This window comes from Rhipicephalus microplus, chromosome 7 (assembly GCF_043290135.1).
Source record: "Rhipicephalus microplus isolate Deutch F79 chromosome 7, USDA_Rmic, whole genome shotgun sequence".
Taxonomy (NCBI): domain Eukaryota; kingdom Metazoa; phylum Arthropoda; class Arachnida; order Ixodida; family Ixodidae; genus Rhipicephalus; species Rhipicephalus microplus.
Genome location: NC_134706.1, coordinates 43770743 through 43789474, shown reverse-complemented (window position 1 = coordinate 43789474; position 18732 = coordinate 43770743). Strand labels below are relative to the sequence as shown.

Genomic DNA, 18732 nt, shown 5'->3' with positions numbered 1-18732 from the left:
ATACCTTCCGCGCGAGATTCCAGAAAGTTCTCATCATTTCGTCGGCGCGATACGCAGCGAAGGCTGGGGAGAGGGCGAGACGGTTCGAAGGCCGTCCCCGACGGATGACTCAACCCGGCATCACCCCGCCCCTTTCAATCTAAAACATTCTAGGGCTTGCTCGGTCGCCGATCAGAGGAGGTTCGTCGGCGAACCCACGCTTTCGAGGGGAGAGGGGCGCGTGCCTGGGGAGTCTTTGGATGCTTGTTTTCTTTTTTTATCATTGACCTCTCGGCGCTTCGTTGCGAGAATTTGGCGGCGCGCCCTTTTTTGAGGGCTCGGTTTGTGACAGCATGACACAATCGTTCGGCCATCTCGCTAACGAAATTTTTTTATAATTAAATGCTTCTGTAATTAAGTAGGCGTCTTACTGATACAGATTAGGTCTATTTTGTGCCTTTCGTTGTAGTATTGTTACGGATTCACGTTTTTGACTGAAGTTGAGAAATATTTTTTGTACCATACATATATATATATATATATATATATATATATATATATATATATTATGTGTTTTTGATGTTGCCACGGCCATTTAGGTACACATTACTGCTCAGGCGCTAATAGAGTCTGCAGTATTTCTAAATACAAAAGCTTTCTAATACAGGAAAAGTGTGTGACACCTGTATCTTACTCCTGGGGCAGAAGATACAAAGCTTGCAAAAAAGGGTTCAATTTGGATGAATGCAAGAGCATTGATACGTTGAAAAAGGCATGTTTAACGTTTAGAGATATGAAGCTGAGTGTGTCATAGAACACATGTGTGTCAGGAACACCTCAGTTGAAGTGAAAAAAAAGAAATAGAAATTAGCTGGTAGTGTAGCGAAAACGTATAATAACCGCAGGAGATTTGTGTAATGAACTGACTTCTAAGAAGAGGCAAATAACCCAATCTGAGGCAGAAAGTCACGTGCGAGTCGCAAATAAAGATTGCAGGAGTACTGTGGCCGCAGCCAGCGTAGGACCAGGTTAACTGTTTAAACAAAAAAAAAGACACCAGCCCTGCAATGAACGCAAGTTTGTGATTATAAATGCTCTTGACATGTATCTTAATAATGACAGCAGACTTTTTTGATAACGTCTGCGGAGTTTGTTCGCATTCGTATGCCAAAGGCACAGCTTTGGCGTCACCTCAAGCGTACATTCCAGAATGGTGGAATGAGAAGTAGGGTATGTATATTTAAATACTTATTACATGTTGTTGGCTCTCCTTACGTAGTTCTGACCAAGCACAACTCCCTCTGGCGGATACCTGCTGCGCGGAACCTATATTTCGCAGCCTACGTTCGTGCACATAGGCCATACACTTTCATATGAACCATTTCACGAATAAATTGTTTATTGTTCATTGAGACCTCTGCCTGCCTTGCATGGACTTGGCGCTTAACTCGGTAAGTGAAATGCCTACAGAGAGTAGCTTTGAAAAACAACGGAGAGAGATGGCGATGAAGGGATTAGTTGTCGAAGTGCAGGTGACAGGCGGAACTATGGCTCTGCCGGCTGGTTCCAGTTGGTGTAAGAGGGAAGGTAAGTAAAATCCTCCATAAAAGATGTAGCATATGCTAATATACATCTACTAGCTTACTCATGCTACCATTTTTTTATTTTGTCGAGTTAAACGAATGTGCTCGCCAACTTGGCTAAGTAATGGTAAGTGTGGGAGTAGAGTCAGCATTAAAACACAAGGCTAGAAATGGCAAATCCGAAATCTTTCATTTCTAAACGCATGTAAGGATGCATGTGGTTTTTACATAGATTCATGTGCAATACAGACACGTTTTTGAATTTGTTGCCCTTCAAGAGGGAAGTGTATATTGAAATATGTTAAAGCACTAGCATGCTCCTGTATGTATATATGGGTGTGTGTGCGGATTTGTGTTTGTATAATTTTCTAAAAGTGCAGGAGTATAGAAGTATTTATAATAATATGTAATATGTTTGTAAAAAAATATTGCTGAACTGCCAAATACATAGGGTTGTAGGCTAGTCAAGCTGTCCGGAGATGGCTTTTTTCTACAATCCCCCTGTCTGTATCTCACATATAGATGGGAAATACACCGTTTATTATTATTATTATTATTATTATTATTATTATTAATATTATTATTATTATTATTATTATTATTAATATAAGTGCATTACTTAACGCCAATTTGTATTTTTAAAGAACTTTTAGGGGAAACCAAAGTGCATAGAAAAGTAACTGCGGGTAAATACTTAATGTTGATGTTCGCAGTAAAAAACAGCATTTGAAGTTTACTGGTGGGTTTATTCTCTGTGGACATACATACAATCATTTCCCAGAAGTGCTCACTGGCACCAAGCAGTTGCCACTTCGTGGTTTATATCTGACCCAGCATCTTCAGGCGAAACATTTATTCGGCAAGGAGATCTGGACGTCGAGTAAAGGTTCTGTTTTTCGGTACTTCACACTGCTGAGAGAAATGCGTAGTAACGCACACGCCGTCGCGGCAGTATCCTTTCCAACACCTCAATTTCGCAACGCTTCGGCGCTCCTGAAGTTGATTCCTAATTACCTAGAATAAATAGAAGCGATTATTTGCGTGAATTGAACACAGTGCACCACTAAATTGCCAAAACAATGTACTTCATATTTTTTCCCTTTTCTGCAATGATTTTGTGTAGTTTGTTTGTTTTGCTGTTTTGATGTGTCTGTTTTCCTGTGGAGTGCTTTAGGTCTATATTACCTCGGCAACTTCATATAGATAAACTCTCCAGCGGAAGCAAATAATAATAAATGGTACCGAAAATTGGCAATCAGCAAAAAAAACGTAGTAGCACACTAAATTCTGTTTAAATATCGTGTCAATATACAGTTTGCTGGCGAGGTTCACATTGTGATAAAACATTCGCACGCACACCTTTTTATTTCTACACTCAGTATAGGCACTAACACATCTTCGCATATATGTCAACTCCTAGCTTTAATACACAAGCGCTTAGCTTGTCTGGTCTCCACTAAGAAGTCTGTGAGGGCGATGTTCACCTTTTTCAGAATATGCATCTAAGGCCATGGGCCGAGTAATTTCTTTCATGTGAAGAGCCGCCCCCCTTCTCCATAGAACAGTGGTTAGCTCTTTTCATTATAAAATTTCGAATATCCACCCCACGCATACGAATTGCGCATTACCATCCTTCTTTGAATGCTTTCGTGGCGAGGCTGTCTACCTCTTCATTGCTCTTTATATCAATGTGGTTGAGTATCCATTCCAATACGATGTTTTGACCCTGCACAGAGGCGTATTCAACAGTTTCTGGAATACATTTTGCTATTTCACCATTTTTGAGACGTGACCTCACATGTTTGATTTATCTGAAGGGTGGGTTTGCCATCCGTGCATACCGTCCACTGTGGTGTCCCAGAATTTTCGCAGATAAACATAACTGCTTGAAAAATATCCATGAAATCTGTTGTCATTGATTAACATTTGTGTGATAATTTATACAATCTCTTCTTGAATTTTGGGCACAAAGACTGGACACGTGACACTTCTTCAGTGCCGGACACATCTGTATATATCTTCGTCCTTTCAATGTAGCTAATAAGGAAACGATGAAGCACCCTCAGTGCCCCCCCCCCCTATAGGACCATGTCTGCTTTATTTTCTTGCGTATGCCATCTATTTTACAAGCAACGTTCAAGGTGGTTTTAATGGCTTCCATCATTTATGTCCTTGTACTACTGATTGAAAAAAGACACGCTATCCTGCAGTCTTGTTGCCGTGCTTTGTGTTAGTTCACCAGATAAAATATGATTGTCATGTTGCGTTAAAATTTTAAATAAATTTCTAGATGTTTCTCTTGCTCGGAGTACTGCGAGAAGGGGTTGTAGAGCTTCTTCATACAACAAATCTCTGAAAATCCAACTTGGTAAACCCAAACATACCATCAATCTCCTTGCCAATAACAAGTGAAGCCTTCTCTAGATGTTGGCTGGAAGTCTCTAGAGCAGAGGCAGGTAGTAACACACCATGGGACGAATCCACGCAGCATGTAGGATCAACAGCGACTCTGTAGTACCATCTCATTGAGCCCCGCCAAAAGAACGGAGCACTCTATAGTGGCTTGATTCACTTTTTAAAGACGATAGTCTTTCTTGGGGACCTTCGACGGAAAAATTTTGGTCTGTCTGTCTATCTGTTTGTCTGTCTGTACATTTCTCAGTTTGTCTGCTCTTACTGATACTCGAACTGGCACAAAACGGCCAACCCCATCGAAAGCACTCATCAATATTGCTCAAGGTTTAGTGTTCATAGTTGTGCGATTGTCACTTAAAAACCAATTATTGCGCATATCACAGACGCCTTCACAACACGTCGATGTTTTGTATGTCTGCCTTTATACTAGAAGAGGCACACACAAGTAATACTAAGGACTGTAGCGTTTATTGCGCTGCGCTGACTGTGCAACGCGATGCACAAAAAGGTGTTTCCAACGCTTTCCTACGACGCCACGGTGGTGACACCTGCCCGTCGCTTTGCGTTCTACACCTTATCACCTCCGAGACTGGCGTGCATCTTTCTCCGCGGGCGCGCACGCCTTCGTTTTCGAAGATAACTGCCAGATGACGCTTGTGTCTAACGTGCCTCGATGCGCTCATTCGCCTCCGCTACATGCTCGAGGCGTTCTAACGCAGTGCCTCCAGAATACCATTCACAGATTTTCTTGCGTAAAACATCAAATAGACGTTTTCTTCACTCTCTCCAGGCACAAGGCTATCGTCTTTTGACGACATTTGCTGTGTAACATGCAGATTCGGGCTAATTTTTTGTTCAAAGGATTGAGCGTGAGGCGACTATGTTAGTCTCCAGTCCTAAATAACACCTAAAGATGTATTAATATTTACCATTTAAATAGGCTGGTATTGCAGAATAATCTGACAATATACAGGTCTTTTAAATGTGAACGGTAGTATGGCTGTTTTTGCTATACTCAGTGCCATACCATTTCGTGTAAGAAAATTGTCTACATGATCTAATTCTTCTTGCAAAGTTTGTTGAATTTTCAAAAACATTGAACCAGACGTCCATATCTTATAACATTAGTATACACCGAAGATGTGATGTTAGGTGGAATATTATACGGGAGCTGAGCTATAATTGCACTAAAAAGCTTTGGGCTTAGCACGCTGCCCTGTGGCAGTCCTTGGTTGACCACATGTTTTGAAGTTAGAGCCTCTTGGGTAACACGAAGAATTCACCAGTGCTTCAAGTTAAGCGATCCGGCGCAGAATATTGCCCTTAAACTTCTGCAACGCTAGGCTTTCCAGAACATGAACACGGCTCACTCTGTCGTATGCCCGTTGGACATCAAGAAATAAATGCGACAGTGATGTTTTCACGTGTACGGTTGTTTTCCACAACTTTGACTTTGTCCGAAATGCAGTTCATTGAGCATCTACTTTTATGAAGCTGGCTATGCTTTCTCAGAGTAGATTTTTCTTGTCTTGCCACCATAAAGTTTGTTCATTGATCATTTTATCTATTTACTTTCGAAATAAAACTCGCCAAACTCACCGGTTTACATGAATGCAATTGCACAGGGCTCTTTCGTGACATTAGTAACGGTAATAATGAACTTCAGATTTTCTCATAAAATGGACCTCACATTTCCTACTGAGAGAGCTTTGTTTGGTTTAGGTATAAAGATGGCCCTGGCAACTTTCCACAAAGGTGGAAGGGTGCCCATGTCAAAACAGTTGTTGAAGTACTCAGTCGAAGCGTTAATAGAAATAGGGTCAAGATTTCTAAGTAATTTCTTGTCAACGTGGTAGGGGCCTGAAGCCGACGTGGTATGGAGTGTTGCGAGGGCGTGCCTAACTTCCGCCAGCGTTATCGGCGAATCTGATGACTCATTAGGTTTCCCTGTGTAAGATGGTATAGAAACCTTACGTAATTGGGACAAATGCAACGAGCGGAGGTTATCGAACAGTTGTCCTAAATGGTCACTGTGCTCATGTAACAGTTTGGTGATAGCGTGGCGGTGTCGTGTGCGAGAAGTGCTGGAATTTAGCAGATGTCTAAGAAGTTACCAAGCTCGTTTATTAATGAGGTGGTTATGCATTCCTTCACAAAGCTGACCCCATGGTTGCGCCGCCAATGATTCACGTATCGGTCGATTTGTTCGTCTAGCTTTGCTATTCTAATTTGGAGTTTCCTGTTTTAGCGCAGGTGTTTCCACCGTCAAGGAAGGGACTGTTTTGCTTCCCACATATATAGAAGCTTGGAGTGGAGATAGTTATCGGGGTGTTGGGGGTAGGTTTTTTTGTGTGGATTTCAACATCTTTTTGACGCTGTGGAGTCCACTCAGTAAGGTCTTCAATGCGTGAGGGGGTGGAGCTGTTTCGGGTCTCTCTAAACTTGTCCCATTCTGTGATTATCAGTAGTTTAGGTGCAAGTGGTCTGTGTTTTAGTTGTGAAGTAACGCTAATAACGTCATGATCACTGCCAAGAATAATTTGGGTGTTAGTCTAAACCATTGTGGGAGACTGGTGAGTGAGGGAAAAATCGAGGAACATGTTTTTGCTCACACTGTTCCCTAAACGAGTAGGCTCCTTCGGGTCATTGTGCATTGTAAAACGATGTGCCTGAATATGGGACCAGAGGGCTCTCCCTTTCGGTGTAGATGCAATATAACCCCACGCTGGGTGGGAGGCGTTGAAATCCACCAATCTGAGCAGGGTGTGTTTGGCTGCCGAGGATGTAGCTCGGGCGAATAGGGAATCGAAGTGGTGGATTTTCTTTTGTGGTCTACTATATACGTTGAGAATGTATTAGAATGGCGAGTAAAGTTTATCAGGTTCGGAGAAAGTCGTGCTGAATGTCGATGTCAGCAAAATTTGAATAGGCAACTGTCAGGTGCTTCTGAGTTCAGAAAGCAATGTTTGGTTTGGTATCAGCCGGGTTTTGATGAATTCTATAACCTTGCAGCTGCACTACACCATTTGTTTCTTGCAACGCAATGATGAGTGGAGGGGTAGCTTGTGATTTGATGTACTGCAGGAGGTTTGCCTTTTTTTTTTGAAACCCCCTGCAGTTTCATTGCCATACGCAAAGTTCAGTGCGGTTATGAGGAGCCACTTTGGCTAAGTAGATTTGGCTTAAGTTGGACAAGATCTGGATGGTTAGCGTGGACTTTGTCGATCCACTGTAAGGCTCTATTCAGGGTTTGTTGCCTCGGTAACATGACTTGTTGTATCGAGGCCACGAATTCGTGTAGCTTCTGCAAGAAAGCTGTGAAGAAGGTTATTATTATATTGTCTAGTCTATCCTCAATTGTAGTTACTTTTTAACTTTCTCAACCCTCTCTAGTATTACTTCCACTCGGTCTACTCGCTCTTCAAATGACAATGTCAGAGTCGACACTTTTCCTTTTTGCGCAGGTAGTTGATAGGGGTCCCTAGTTATAGGAGTGGTTGTGGGAGGAGCTGGTGGTGGTGAGATAGGTGTACGGGTGATAAAAGAGAAAGGGAGGTGTGGGGAGGTAGATGGTTGTTTGTAGGACTTGAGCTCCAGACGTAGTTTTGAATTTTTTGCCCTCTATTGAGCTATCTTACCCTGCATTAGTTTGAGCAGCTTTTGAATGGAGCTTTCGGGGGAGGCAACATCAGCCCACCTCTCCTCGCAACCAGGGCCAGTCCGGGGGCTGGGGTCTTGATGAATGATTTTGTTGCTGCTTCGGCTGCGGCTGCGGCTTTTTTTACTTTGTTGTCTTGTGATACTGGGTGAGCGTCTTCTAGTGGCGTTCTTGAAAGACGTGCTTGGGTCGAGAAATCGAGCTGCATCTTCCTCGAAAGTGTAGGGTGCGTGCTTTGGTTTGAGCTTGTAGCACTGCGGGCGCTGGGGCGAGCCGGTGGGGTGGTCACTGTTGCACACCACACACTTAGGTTCCCATTCGTGATCAAGGAGTGGGTTCAGAATGCCCACATTGGATATAAAGACTGAGGGGCGCCTGGGCATATGTCTGGTCTGTGGCCAAGTTTGCTGCAGAGATTACAGGCTTCCGTCTTATGACGATAGGGTACGCATCTGGTGATGCCACCCTGATAGCTTATGTAGAAAGGCACCCGCGTACTTCTGAAGGTGACCAAGATAGACGTCGTGTAACCCAAGTGAGGTCCGGTCAACATGAGGCCTAATCTCTTATAGTTCAATACACTTGACAAGATGGTTCAGGTGTGTGTTCCATGGGAATATGTCCCCTCGGCAGCTATTCGATGGATCGGTAGTGGGCGGACAACTTCAAAGCTGCGCTCGTCCATCTTGATGTATTTGATACGGTGTATGCTTCGGTGCACTCCGGGTCCGGTGTGCTTATGAGCAGAATGTTGCTTACAGAGTGAATGCGGTATTGGTCATGTTGGGAGCTTCTGAGCGCTGCCGCTTTTAGGACAGCATGTATGAGCTTCGAAAGCGGAGTGTCAGCATAGCTGAGTCCTTAACGTAATTGCAGGACTTCTTTGTAGTCACTCGCTGGATGTGGAGGGGCTCTAGGGGCACTACGACGAGTCAATGGGAGGGCTTTCTGTTACCGTTCTTGCGAAGTGTTGATGGCAGGCGTCGATTTTTTCGGAGATGAAGCGGGCTTTCTGGCCCTGGCATACACTTGACACCAGCTGCCTTCATCATCGTCGAACATCGACGGAGAGAAGCTGCTCTCTCTCTACTTCGTGGATGACCATGTTTGTAGGCCTCGCTAGTAGGCCCACCGAGGTAGTTGAACGCTGATAAAAAGTCGATGTGCGCGTACGCGAAATGCGAAGCACTCACTTGAAATCACTTCAGATGATGGGTTCAATTCCATAGAAAGCTTCGCATTTGTTCAAGTGGTGATTGAATGACTTAAGCAGTCAAAAAACAGGAGTTTTGCCGGAGCACTTGCGAAACGCGGCCGCTCCCACTGGCGTCTATCACACGTCCTCGGCAATAGAAGACCAACGGCACCGAAGTGATGCGAGTCAAGTATGCCAATCGAGTTCGAAAAAGAAAACGGTGCGCGGGTAAAACCGACGAGACGATAACCGAAGAAGCCGAGCGGAAGCGCCGAGAGTGGAATGCCAACGCCAACAAATCCTGCGCTCGTCAGCAATGTCTCTAAAGCAGCACGTGCCTGCTCCCAAAGCGACCGCCCGCAAGCACCGGGCACTGCCGGCCTATTCGTTGGCCTCTCGCCGCCACAACGTCGAAAGCATTTTGAAGTGGCGCATGGAAAAAGCCGTCCGCGACGGTGCCAGCGGTGCCATGTGTGACGCCCACTTCCGAGGAGAGTTCCTCCAACGTAAATTTGGTCACAGTGGCCGTGCGTGCGACAGTCTGCGGGTCGACAACCACCTGCCCAACATCGGTTCCATCCGCAGCCACAAGCAGCTGGAGGCGGCGATCACCGAAGTGTTCTGTGTGATTGCGGTGCGGACCCATGCGACTTCGTGGTCTGCGCCGGCGGCAAGGATTCGCTGAAGTTCGGCAAGGTTCCAATGGTGAGCCTCACGCATGGTTATAGTTACTCGCCTCGCCTTCCGGAACTTCCCGAGCTCAACCATTCTTCCAGCACCCGCGTTGACGCCTGTTTCAACCTGGTCAGCGCCGTCCGCACCCCTGCTTGGCATCCTATTAGGGTTTCCTTCAGAGAGATGGTCCAAAATTCTTTTGAAGTAGGCACCAGTGTAGATGGAATATCGCGTCTCGCACACATCACTCTGCATTCAGCAGCTGGGCGTTCTACTTCGTACAGCACATTATTAGAGAGGCGGAAGTTAGGGGATACTCTTCGTTTGAAAATACACAAAATTGGAAAGCTGTGTTGAGCGAAGAATTTCCTTGAATTTCTACTCTTATTCCGCAAACCATTGCAGTTCTGCTTAATATGGCGCTTTTTTGTACCAGTTAGATAATCCGGTAACCAAGATCACTTGCAGTAGGGATAGTAAAATTGTTTTAGGAGCCGGAAAAATTATTGGCAAAATTACTTGCTCGTTCCTGGCTGTCTCCGCCAAGGCCGCATTTATTGAAGAATTGTTCGCTAACAGGTTACTTTCACCCGTCACTTTAGTACTAGATGATTTCGATTAGGATGTTGTAGGTAGCCAGCGGATCTTGGTAGTGGATGACTCCTTCGCTGTCTCTGCCCTGGCTGCAGGTGCAGCGTCAGCATGTCCTTGGGCCTGAACGTCCTTGCCGAGACAATGTTTTGGCGCCGAGCGGTTCAACGCAGCCGAGTAAGTGTCCTGGCGCATCTGTTTGACGTCTCGTTGTGGCGCAGGAAACTATTGGAGTGAATGTGCATTGGGTAGTGGATGTTATGTATCTTTTGATACTCTTTTACAATTCTCTCTCTTTGTGCCGCCGATGCTGAACGGTTTCGAGAGCAACCTGAAAATGACGCCAGATGTGGTCCAGCACACGATGCACACCAAGTTTGACGCTTCAACGTGCATTCTTTGCAATATTGTGGACTTGCGCATACTTAGAATCTCTTAATTCCCCAGCATGCCTAAGTAATGTGCCCATATCTCTAGAATTTGTAGCTTCTTACAGCCGGATCAACGTATTCCTCGACAGTGTGGACCATGAAGCCTAGAGCAACTCTTTTTGGCAATGGCACGCCATGCCTATACTGGAGTGTCATCGCCTTGTCTATTAAATTGTTAACGAACGCAGAATGGTTTCAAGCCCAGCATGTGTGTTCGCATGCATAGGAGTGAGCGAACTTTCACTCTGAGTAATTTACCAATATAAGAGGAATAAGTAAAATCCAAGTTTTTACATTCGTTTATACGGCCGAAATAATAACATTGTTATCGCTAACTACAGCCCATCATTGCCACTACTATTTCGCTAGTAAAAATATCAAGAGTACGTATCAATTATTACGTGCACACTCTCTCATGCCGACCCTCATGTAATATGAGCTCTCATTCTCTTCTTAATTAAGCTAACGATAAAGTCTTCCGAGCGCAAACGCATCACTGCTGAGGAATACACCAAACCACACAGCGTTTGTGATTCATAGCATGCAGGAAAACAAGTATTTGTACTCTTTCGTGCACTTACCATGTCAGAGAATACTGAATGTTGTGTATTCGGTGCTAAGGGCCACCAAAAGCTGTCGGTACAGCTCTTTTTATTAAATATTGCACCAACTTTCAAGCACTTAAGAAACCAGCTTGTCGTCTATGTAGAAGTCTCACGGGACGTGATTATACTTGAAATCAAGGGGTCAACACAATCTTAGAATAAGGCTAGCAAGTCTAAAAACTCTAAAACAAACAATCGAAGTCCAAAATATTAAAATAATATGGACAGATAAACTAGAATATATTAAATATTTAACAGAAAATCTATTCAAATTCTTCGCCTTTCCTAGTGGCCAGTTCTTCCGCTTACGTGCTCACTGCAGCTCTACTCGCTTTGCTCAAACTTTGCAGCAAGAGCTGGACACTAACAATTAAGGTACATTATCGTCAAGCACAGGTACACTTTTTCTTACATACTAACGTACGGCATGCACTCTGCTAAGATGCTGAAGCAGGCATTTATTACGTCAGCTAAAGTCGCTACTAAAAATATGTTAGTCGCATTTTTTACGTATATAAACAATCTCACCGCACTCTCACAGTACCATACCATGACACGCTTTTTCATTTTTTGTTATTTCACCCGGTAATTTGAGAGTAAAATACGCATACTCTTTGAGAGTAAATACGCATACCAGCTTTTCGTACTTTGCTCGGAATACTACTGTCACATTGTTCTCAAGATATACTGTAATGGTGACACATGGCATCGTCCTCTCTGGAATCATAAATTACTAAGTGAGTCGTGTTACGGGTTTCTATCCAATAATTTCAGAGCCCAGCTACTATGAGGGCATGAACGATCGTGTTCACACAAAAGACGCAAGAACAGCGGAGTTATGTCTGCGCCAGTATTTAGTGATAATTTACCCAGCAGCCTTACAAGCAGTGGCGAGAATTGAAAAACTTGAGTCATGAAAGAAACTCGCTTCGAAGTATCGGCTTTGACAGTTCCTACCTTCAAGGTAATAGCATTTTTGCGAACAACTTCATTCTACTATTTTTTAGATATAATTTGTACGTAGTCAGCTATCCTTCGGCACTGGCACTTTCCTACAACTAGTGCTTATGCGTCAAATATTGTGATAAAGCCCTTAATTTACGAAAATAACTCTCAGTGGAGCATACCTTCAAACAGGTCCTCCCGTCAGGCATTATTTTGTCGTACAAGGGACATCGCACTAGACAACTAGCAGGGTACTGGAAAAAATGAATAAATATATGTCCAGTCATGAGACGTACATTTCGTTTACGGAGTATTAAATGAGATCTAAGTTAATCATATAGTAATTTTGGGACGTTAAACCCCACATATAAATCAATCAGATCTAAGTTTCTTACCAAACTCCCATAAGATGAAAGAACTCTTCGGATACAGCCACGTTTGTTGACAATAACGGCTGAAAGTTCACATGAATAAGTGTGTTTAGAGACAGTGGAACAAAACGTTCAAGCATTCTAGTACTTCCTTAATATAAAAAAGGTGGACAGGTGCACAACGTCTGAAAAAGAAAAAGGCAATGCTAAACTTTTAGAGTGAAGACCTTGTTCACTTGGTTATCCTAATTTTCATCGAGGCACGTAGCATCTCACAGTCTCATAGGACTCTAAAATATACTATGGGGAAAAACACATGTGAAATATTGTTAGCAAGATGTTCTATTTTAGCATATTTATATGAAAATGTTTACGCCTTAAGACCAGCACCATTCTGAGTAATATGAAATATTCGGCCCTTGGTGTATTTTTATTCTGTGGCGGTGAAGCAAGCCAATAAGTACATTCAACCAAGCAAGAGGGTCTTCTATTAAAGAATTTTAAACAAACGAATACAATGCCGCAGAAAATGAACATGGTGCACACACAAAACGAACAATCACATATAGACATTGATAAAATTAACAAAAAGAGTCTAGCGAAGCAGCCATGACATTATGTGACTTATGTGCTACAACAATGGTAAATTAACTCCACTCACCCACTGATCAAAGGAAAAAAACGTACTTATAAGGCTTTCATGAAACGAAACTTGGTGCAAGAAAATATTTGGTGTTTTTTTATATTGGCTTAGTTGGCCGTCATGCAAAAGAAGGGGACGTCTTATTATTTACCAGCCAGAGTTTTGTGCAGAAGTACAACATGAATATTTTTCTGCCATATTTCTAATGTGAATTTTGAACTTGGTGACAATAATCTGGATCAGAAATTTTAGATGCAAAGCAGCCTATGGTTGTGGCTTCTCTACTGTCCGTCGTCGTAGCCACACTAGCACTCTGAGCACCCACTACAACGCTCTGTGGTAGAGCGCTTGCTCCAATTCAGTGTGTGCTCAGGTCAGAGTGGACACCACTGCTATATATTAAATGCGTTTACTTATCTCTCTTTTACACATAGCTAAGTGGTATGAAGACATCAGCGCGAGGGCTCGCATATCCACTGTCATTTTTCTGGTTCTGTGGGGGACGTTCGCAATAACAGCACGTGGAGCTTACATACCTTAACAAAAGCAGAACACATCTGCATTTACCGTCATGAACAGTAGTGTCATTCTGGTGGTCTACTACTTGCGCTCATCGAGGCTTTGGTTTTGCTGAGGAACTTGGTCAAATTTTGCGGCTGCGCAATGTTTACCAGGGGCTGATTTTTTTTTCGTATGCATGTGGGAGGTAGTGGCCAGATACTGCACCAGGGTGGCCAATCCTTCTCTGGTGAGATTTTTTTTTCAGACTACGAAAGCAACGTAGCCACTTTGCAGGAATGACCGCAATACTCTCATGGAGTGCAACAGCGTGTTTTGGCGAAATAAGATAATAATTCATCTATTGTATTTATTCACTGCCTTAAGTCGTTTGTCTAGTCATCCTAAGATGTATGCCATCACATTAAAACATATTATTCAGGCTGCGCACAAATATTACCACAATTTTATATACAATATGATTGTCGGACACACTTCTTGAAACATTTGTATAGGTCTATGATACATTAGCAGATAATTTTTTATGAAAGTTTGTTTTTCGTCACAAAACATATTATATGTAACAAATATACGATTTCTGCATATTGAGAAGCAAACAGCCATAAAAATTAGGGAGACAACGGTAAAGGTGAAAACTGAAATGCAGGAATGCAACGTGAGAGTGTTTCTTTCAACAATAACTTCATGCGTTTCACTTATTACGCCGCTATATCAAGCATTAAAATACACTTACCAAATCTTTCATTGCCACCTTGACGAGCATCTTCGAAAACAAAAAAAAAAGTTATGTTTGCAGGTGAATAGTGACTGCAATAATTCGACAAATATAAAACACTCGCATTTCTTAACATCGTGTTTTCGTTCGCCGAACCTACATATTGTTACGAAAGGCGGCGACGCCAACACGGTCCCGAAGGCGGCACTGCTTCAAACTCCGCCGGGAAGGCAACCAGCCGTTTGGTAGCGTACGTTTCTCAGCTCGCGACTGCTTCTGCGCAGAGCTGATAGACGAGCAGACAAGAAGACGGTGAGTTAAACAAGGTTTATGTACAGCATAGACACAGAGGCGCTACAAATTCGGATCTGGGGCTGACAGTTCAGCGACTCGAAGAGCTGAGCTCTTTTCTCTGACACATAGGTCTACCGCTAGCGACGCGCTGCAGGGCTTTTTTTTAGGAACCGGGTGGATTCTTTGAGTAACCAAATGTCCAACCAAAAGCGCCGCTGATCGTGAGGTCAGAGTCCTCCAATGGGGTCGCCGCTGGGCCGCGTCATTCTCATCAAATCTGGAGCCGCTGCGCTGCACGTGGCTGCACCCAAGGACGAGTAACGTCGCCACACATTGCGTCAGACTCGCCAGACTGGAAGGCGCCGATTGCTTCATGGGCTGGCTGGCTCATGTGACTCAGTGTGCGTGCGCGGCAGAAAGCCACCGTCGCCTGATGACGCCGTTGAGTTGTTCATCGCGTCAGGCGGGCTCGCGTGCTGGCCTTGACACAAATTGCCTTTTTCAGAGGCATGGACGTTCGCTGTGAACTCGCAGGCATAACAGCACCCCCACCGCCAGACAATGCGCCGGAAAGACGAGCTGCTTTCACGTGGCTCGGATGTAAGGCGCACTCGTTCGCCAGGTACCTCCAGGTTCACCTCAAGGGCCATGGGGAGAATGCAGCTCCAGACTCCGTTCCGGCAACACATTCCATTCTTGAGGACAGATCCCAGCTCCACTGGCTTGTCGCCACAACTTGCCGGCCAGCTTCGCTCGTCTCTTCTGAGGATACTTGTTTCCGGCACTTGTCGATGGTTCTGCAACTTGTCAAGAACGGTTCGACAACAGACAACACACGACACAAGCAAGTGCCCTCGGTCACCCGACAGAACACCAGACAAAGTATAGTACAACATATACCTAGCTACGTGTCTATCGCAATTTCGTTCCCTCTACATCAAGAGGCACATGTGGGACACAATACTCTTAAAATGAGAACTCAATTTTTTTTCTCGTACAACAACGTAACGAAATAGAATAGAGCATAAAGTTGGCTCCTTGAGCTCATTCCGAAGGAGAGTGTATAGCTAAAGCCGTGATGAGGACAAAATTTTGCCCCAAATCGCCAGCGAGAAACCGAAAGGTGGAGAAGGTACTAACACGCACGGCTCAATGCGTCTGCATTAGCATTTAGCTTTTCTTTTTTGTAGCGAACGTCAAAGTTGTGCTGTTGGAGCATCATGCTTCATCTCAGTAACCGGCCACTTTTAGGCGACGATACTCATGCGTACCAACAGCTGCTTATATTTGCGACGTTGCACAGGGGAACAACGATACCGCTTGCTAAGGATTGGCTCCTCACAAGTTACCTCGATATCGTGTTCGATCACTGTCGTGTTTCCGGGACGGTCCGAAAACACGTCTTTAAACTCCGAAACAATCCTTCTCAGGTCCTCCTTCATGACTTCACTTAACCTAGGCGCTAGGTTCAACTGCTCCAAGATTACCTCCGATCCCCTTTCGATTACATCACTAGAACTCAAACTTTCTGCTCCGTCTTCCTCTGAAGCATTCAACAGCAGATTTACGCCCGCTTTACGTTGAACGTATTGTTTCATCAAGTTACTGTGGTAAATTATGTTCGGCCGTCTTCCTAATTTCACTTCATAATTGGTATCAGGAAGCTTCGATATTACTTTGGCGGGCCCTTCCCAATGAACCTCAAGCTTGTTTCTTTTGGACGGCCGCAGCAGCATGACTTCCTGCTTCAAAAGCGCGCTTCTTCCCCGATTTGTCGTAGTACTCCTTCGACAACACTTGTGCAGCTTTCATGTGGCTTTCCACAAGCGCTTTAATCGAGAGGTCCTAAAGCTGCTCTCGAATGAGCGTTTTTCGATCAACTCTCGACAGCTCACTCCAACATTCCGCTACAGGCGAGAGCGTTGCACCCCTCTCGCTCCGACTTAATGGCGCCACGTCGTCTCCCCCTGCTACGGAAACCGCGCGAGTCGCTTCGGCAACGGGCCGCTCGAGTGATTGCTCACATGACTCACACAGACAATTTCCTCCCTGAGGTTCCGTCGACTCGCCGCCAAGGTCACTTGATTATTCACCACATTGAACAAGATCAAGCTCCTGCGAAAACTTCCGCGCTTGCGATCGCGTGAGTGCCATGTACGATAAGTTGGGGAAGAGCGATTTACCCTGCTCTTTGAGAAGCTGCTCTGAATTGTTAGAGAAAAGATAAGTAAAACGATCGCGGAGCGCAGCAGACACAGCCACTTCAGTGCGAAACTTACCGAACGGCCCTTCAATGACAACCGTAGCGATTGGTAAGCAAGCACTCTGCCCCTCGGCGACTTGCCTGATCCACGCGCATTCTCCTGTAAATTCATCCGGAGACACCAATGAAGGATCGACAACGTCCATGGTTGCCGCTGAGTCACGAAGTGCTCGAAACGTTTTCCTATTCACACTAATTTCTTGGATAGACGGCTTTAATAACCGCATGTTTTTTCCGATTCTCGCGTCGTCACAAAAGCAAACTTTTGCTTACAGTTTATCGCGATGAACCCTTCCTTTTTGCAGTTGTAGCAGATTCGCGGCTTTTGTTTGTTTTCCGATTCTCGGATAGTTGCAAACTTTTGCTTACAGTTGATCGCGATGTGCCCTTCCTTTCTGCAGTTGTATCAGATTCGCGGCTTCCGTTGATCAGGTTTCTTCGAAAAGCCATCTTTCTTTTAATCCTTACCAATGCGCACTGCCCTGCTATGCAACTTTCGGCGAGTATAATACTCCTCAGCTAACTCTGCTGCCTTGTTTAGCTGTACTTCACCAAGTTTGTCCTGCAGCCAAAGCTTGACATCCTCCTCGTTGCAGCGGTAGAATTGCTCCAATGCAATGCATTCTGCCACTTTATCGCGGTCGTCATAAACACCTTCGCCCTTGAGCCATTCAATTAAATCGGCTTTAAGACGAAACGCGAAGTCGTCGTGTGACTCATTTCCTTTTTTAGCATACCAGACCCTTTGCCTGAAAGCCTTGGGTGACAAATTATAAAGTCTCAAGAGCACTTCCTTAACCTCGTCATAGCTCCCAAACGCTTCCCTCGACAAGAAAGTTACCGCGTCGGACACTTCGCCGGGAAGAAGAGCTAGCAGGTTCTGCGCCCAAAGAGACCGCTCTAAAGCATTTCGCTCACAGACGTGTTCAAACTTGACGAGATACTTCGCCATGTTCTCGCCTACTACAAACGGTGGCAGTATGTCCCGAATTCTATAACCGCTGACCTGAACTGTCGGAGAAGCTAGCCTAGGCGCCTGCGAACACTGTAGGATTGCCAATTCTATTCGTTTGAATTCGAGGCGCTCCTGTCGCTCGGCCTCCTCACGCTCGTGACGTTCGCGCCTTTCAGCTTCTTCACGTTCGTAAACTTCTCGCCTTTCAGCTTTTTCACGTTCGCAAACTTCTCGCCTTTCGGCTGCCTCGCGGCGTGCTTTGATATCCGTCCAGGCCTCATCGACTTCCTCAGCCGACACTCCTTCATCCTTCATGATCTCAAGGATCGCTTGCCTTCGTTTCGCACGGCCCAAAGTATTGCCGAGTTCCTCACAAATTTCGATGAGTTCCTTCACTTTAAGGTTCTCCATCGTTCACACTAGCCTCTTGCTGTTTGCCCCTGTTAAGACTCTATTTGCCGTACCCACTATAAGTCTACTAGCAAGACGCGCAAGCAATTTTTACCACTCCCGTGTTTACCCCCTCCGCATTAACTTTGGTTCCAAAGCACTTCGACTTTGCTTGAAACGAATCAACGCTCACTGTAATGCTTCACACAGCCCTTCTCTAAACTACTATAACCTGAGCTAGAGTAGTCTGATGAACTGAGGGGAAAACATCAGGCACTCACCGCATCGATGTCGCTAACGCTGGCCGATCCCGCAGCTGCCAAACACAGTTACGAAAGACGGCGACGCCAACACGGTCCCGAAGGCGCCACTGCTTCGAACTCCGCCGGGAAGGTCACCAGCCGTTTGGTAGCGTAGGTTTCTCACCGCACGACTGCTTCTGCGCAGAACTGATAGACGAGCGGACGAGAAGGCGGTCAGTTAAACAAGGTTTATTTGCAGCATA

At 44.8% G+C, this 18732-nt stretch overlaps 1 protein-coding gene across 1 annotated transcript in view; it reads right to left on the bottom strand.

Moving 5' to 3' along the window:
* Positions 1–2287: 2287 nt before the first annotated feature.
* LOC119179951 (uncharacterized) overlaps positions 2288–18732 on the bottom strand; it is a 41174-nt gene continuing 24729 nt past the window's right edge. The window contains exons 7-10 of the mRNA XM_037431079.2: positions 14344–14373; positions 12473–12531; positions 12260–12331; positions 2288–2576 (exon numbers count right to left, since the gene is read on the bottom strand). Coding sequence (XP_037286976.1) covers positions 2415–2576; positions 12260–12331; positions 12473–12531; positions 14344–14373 — 323 coding nt within the window. The 3' untranslated portion in view covers positions 2288–2414. The remainder of the gene's footprint in view (positions 2577–12259; positions 12332–12472; positions 12532–14343; positions 14374–18732) is intronic.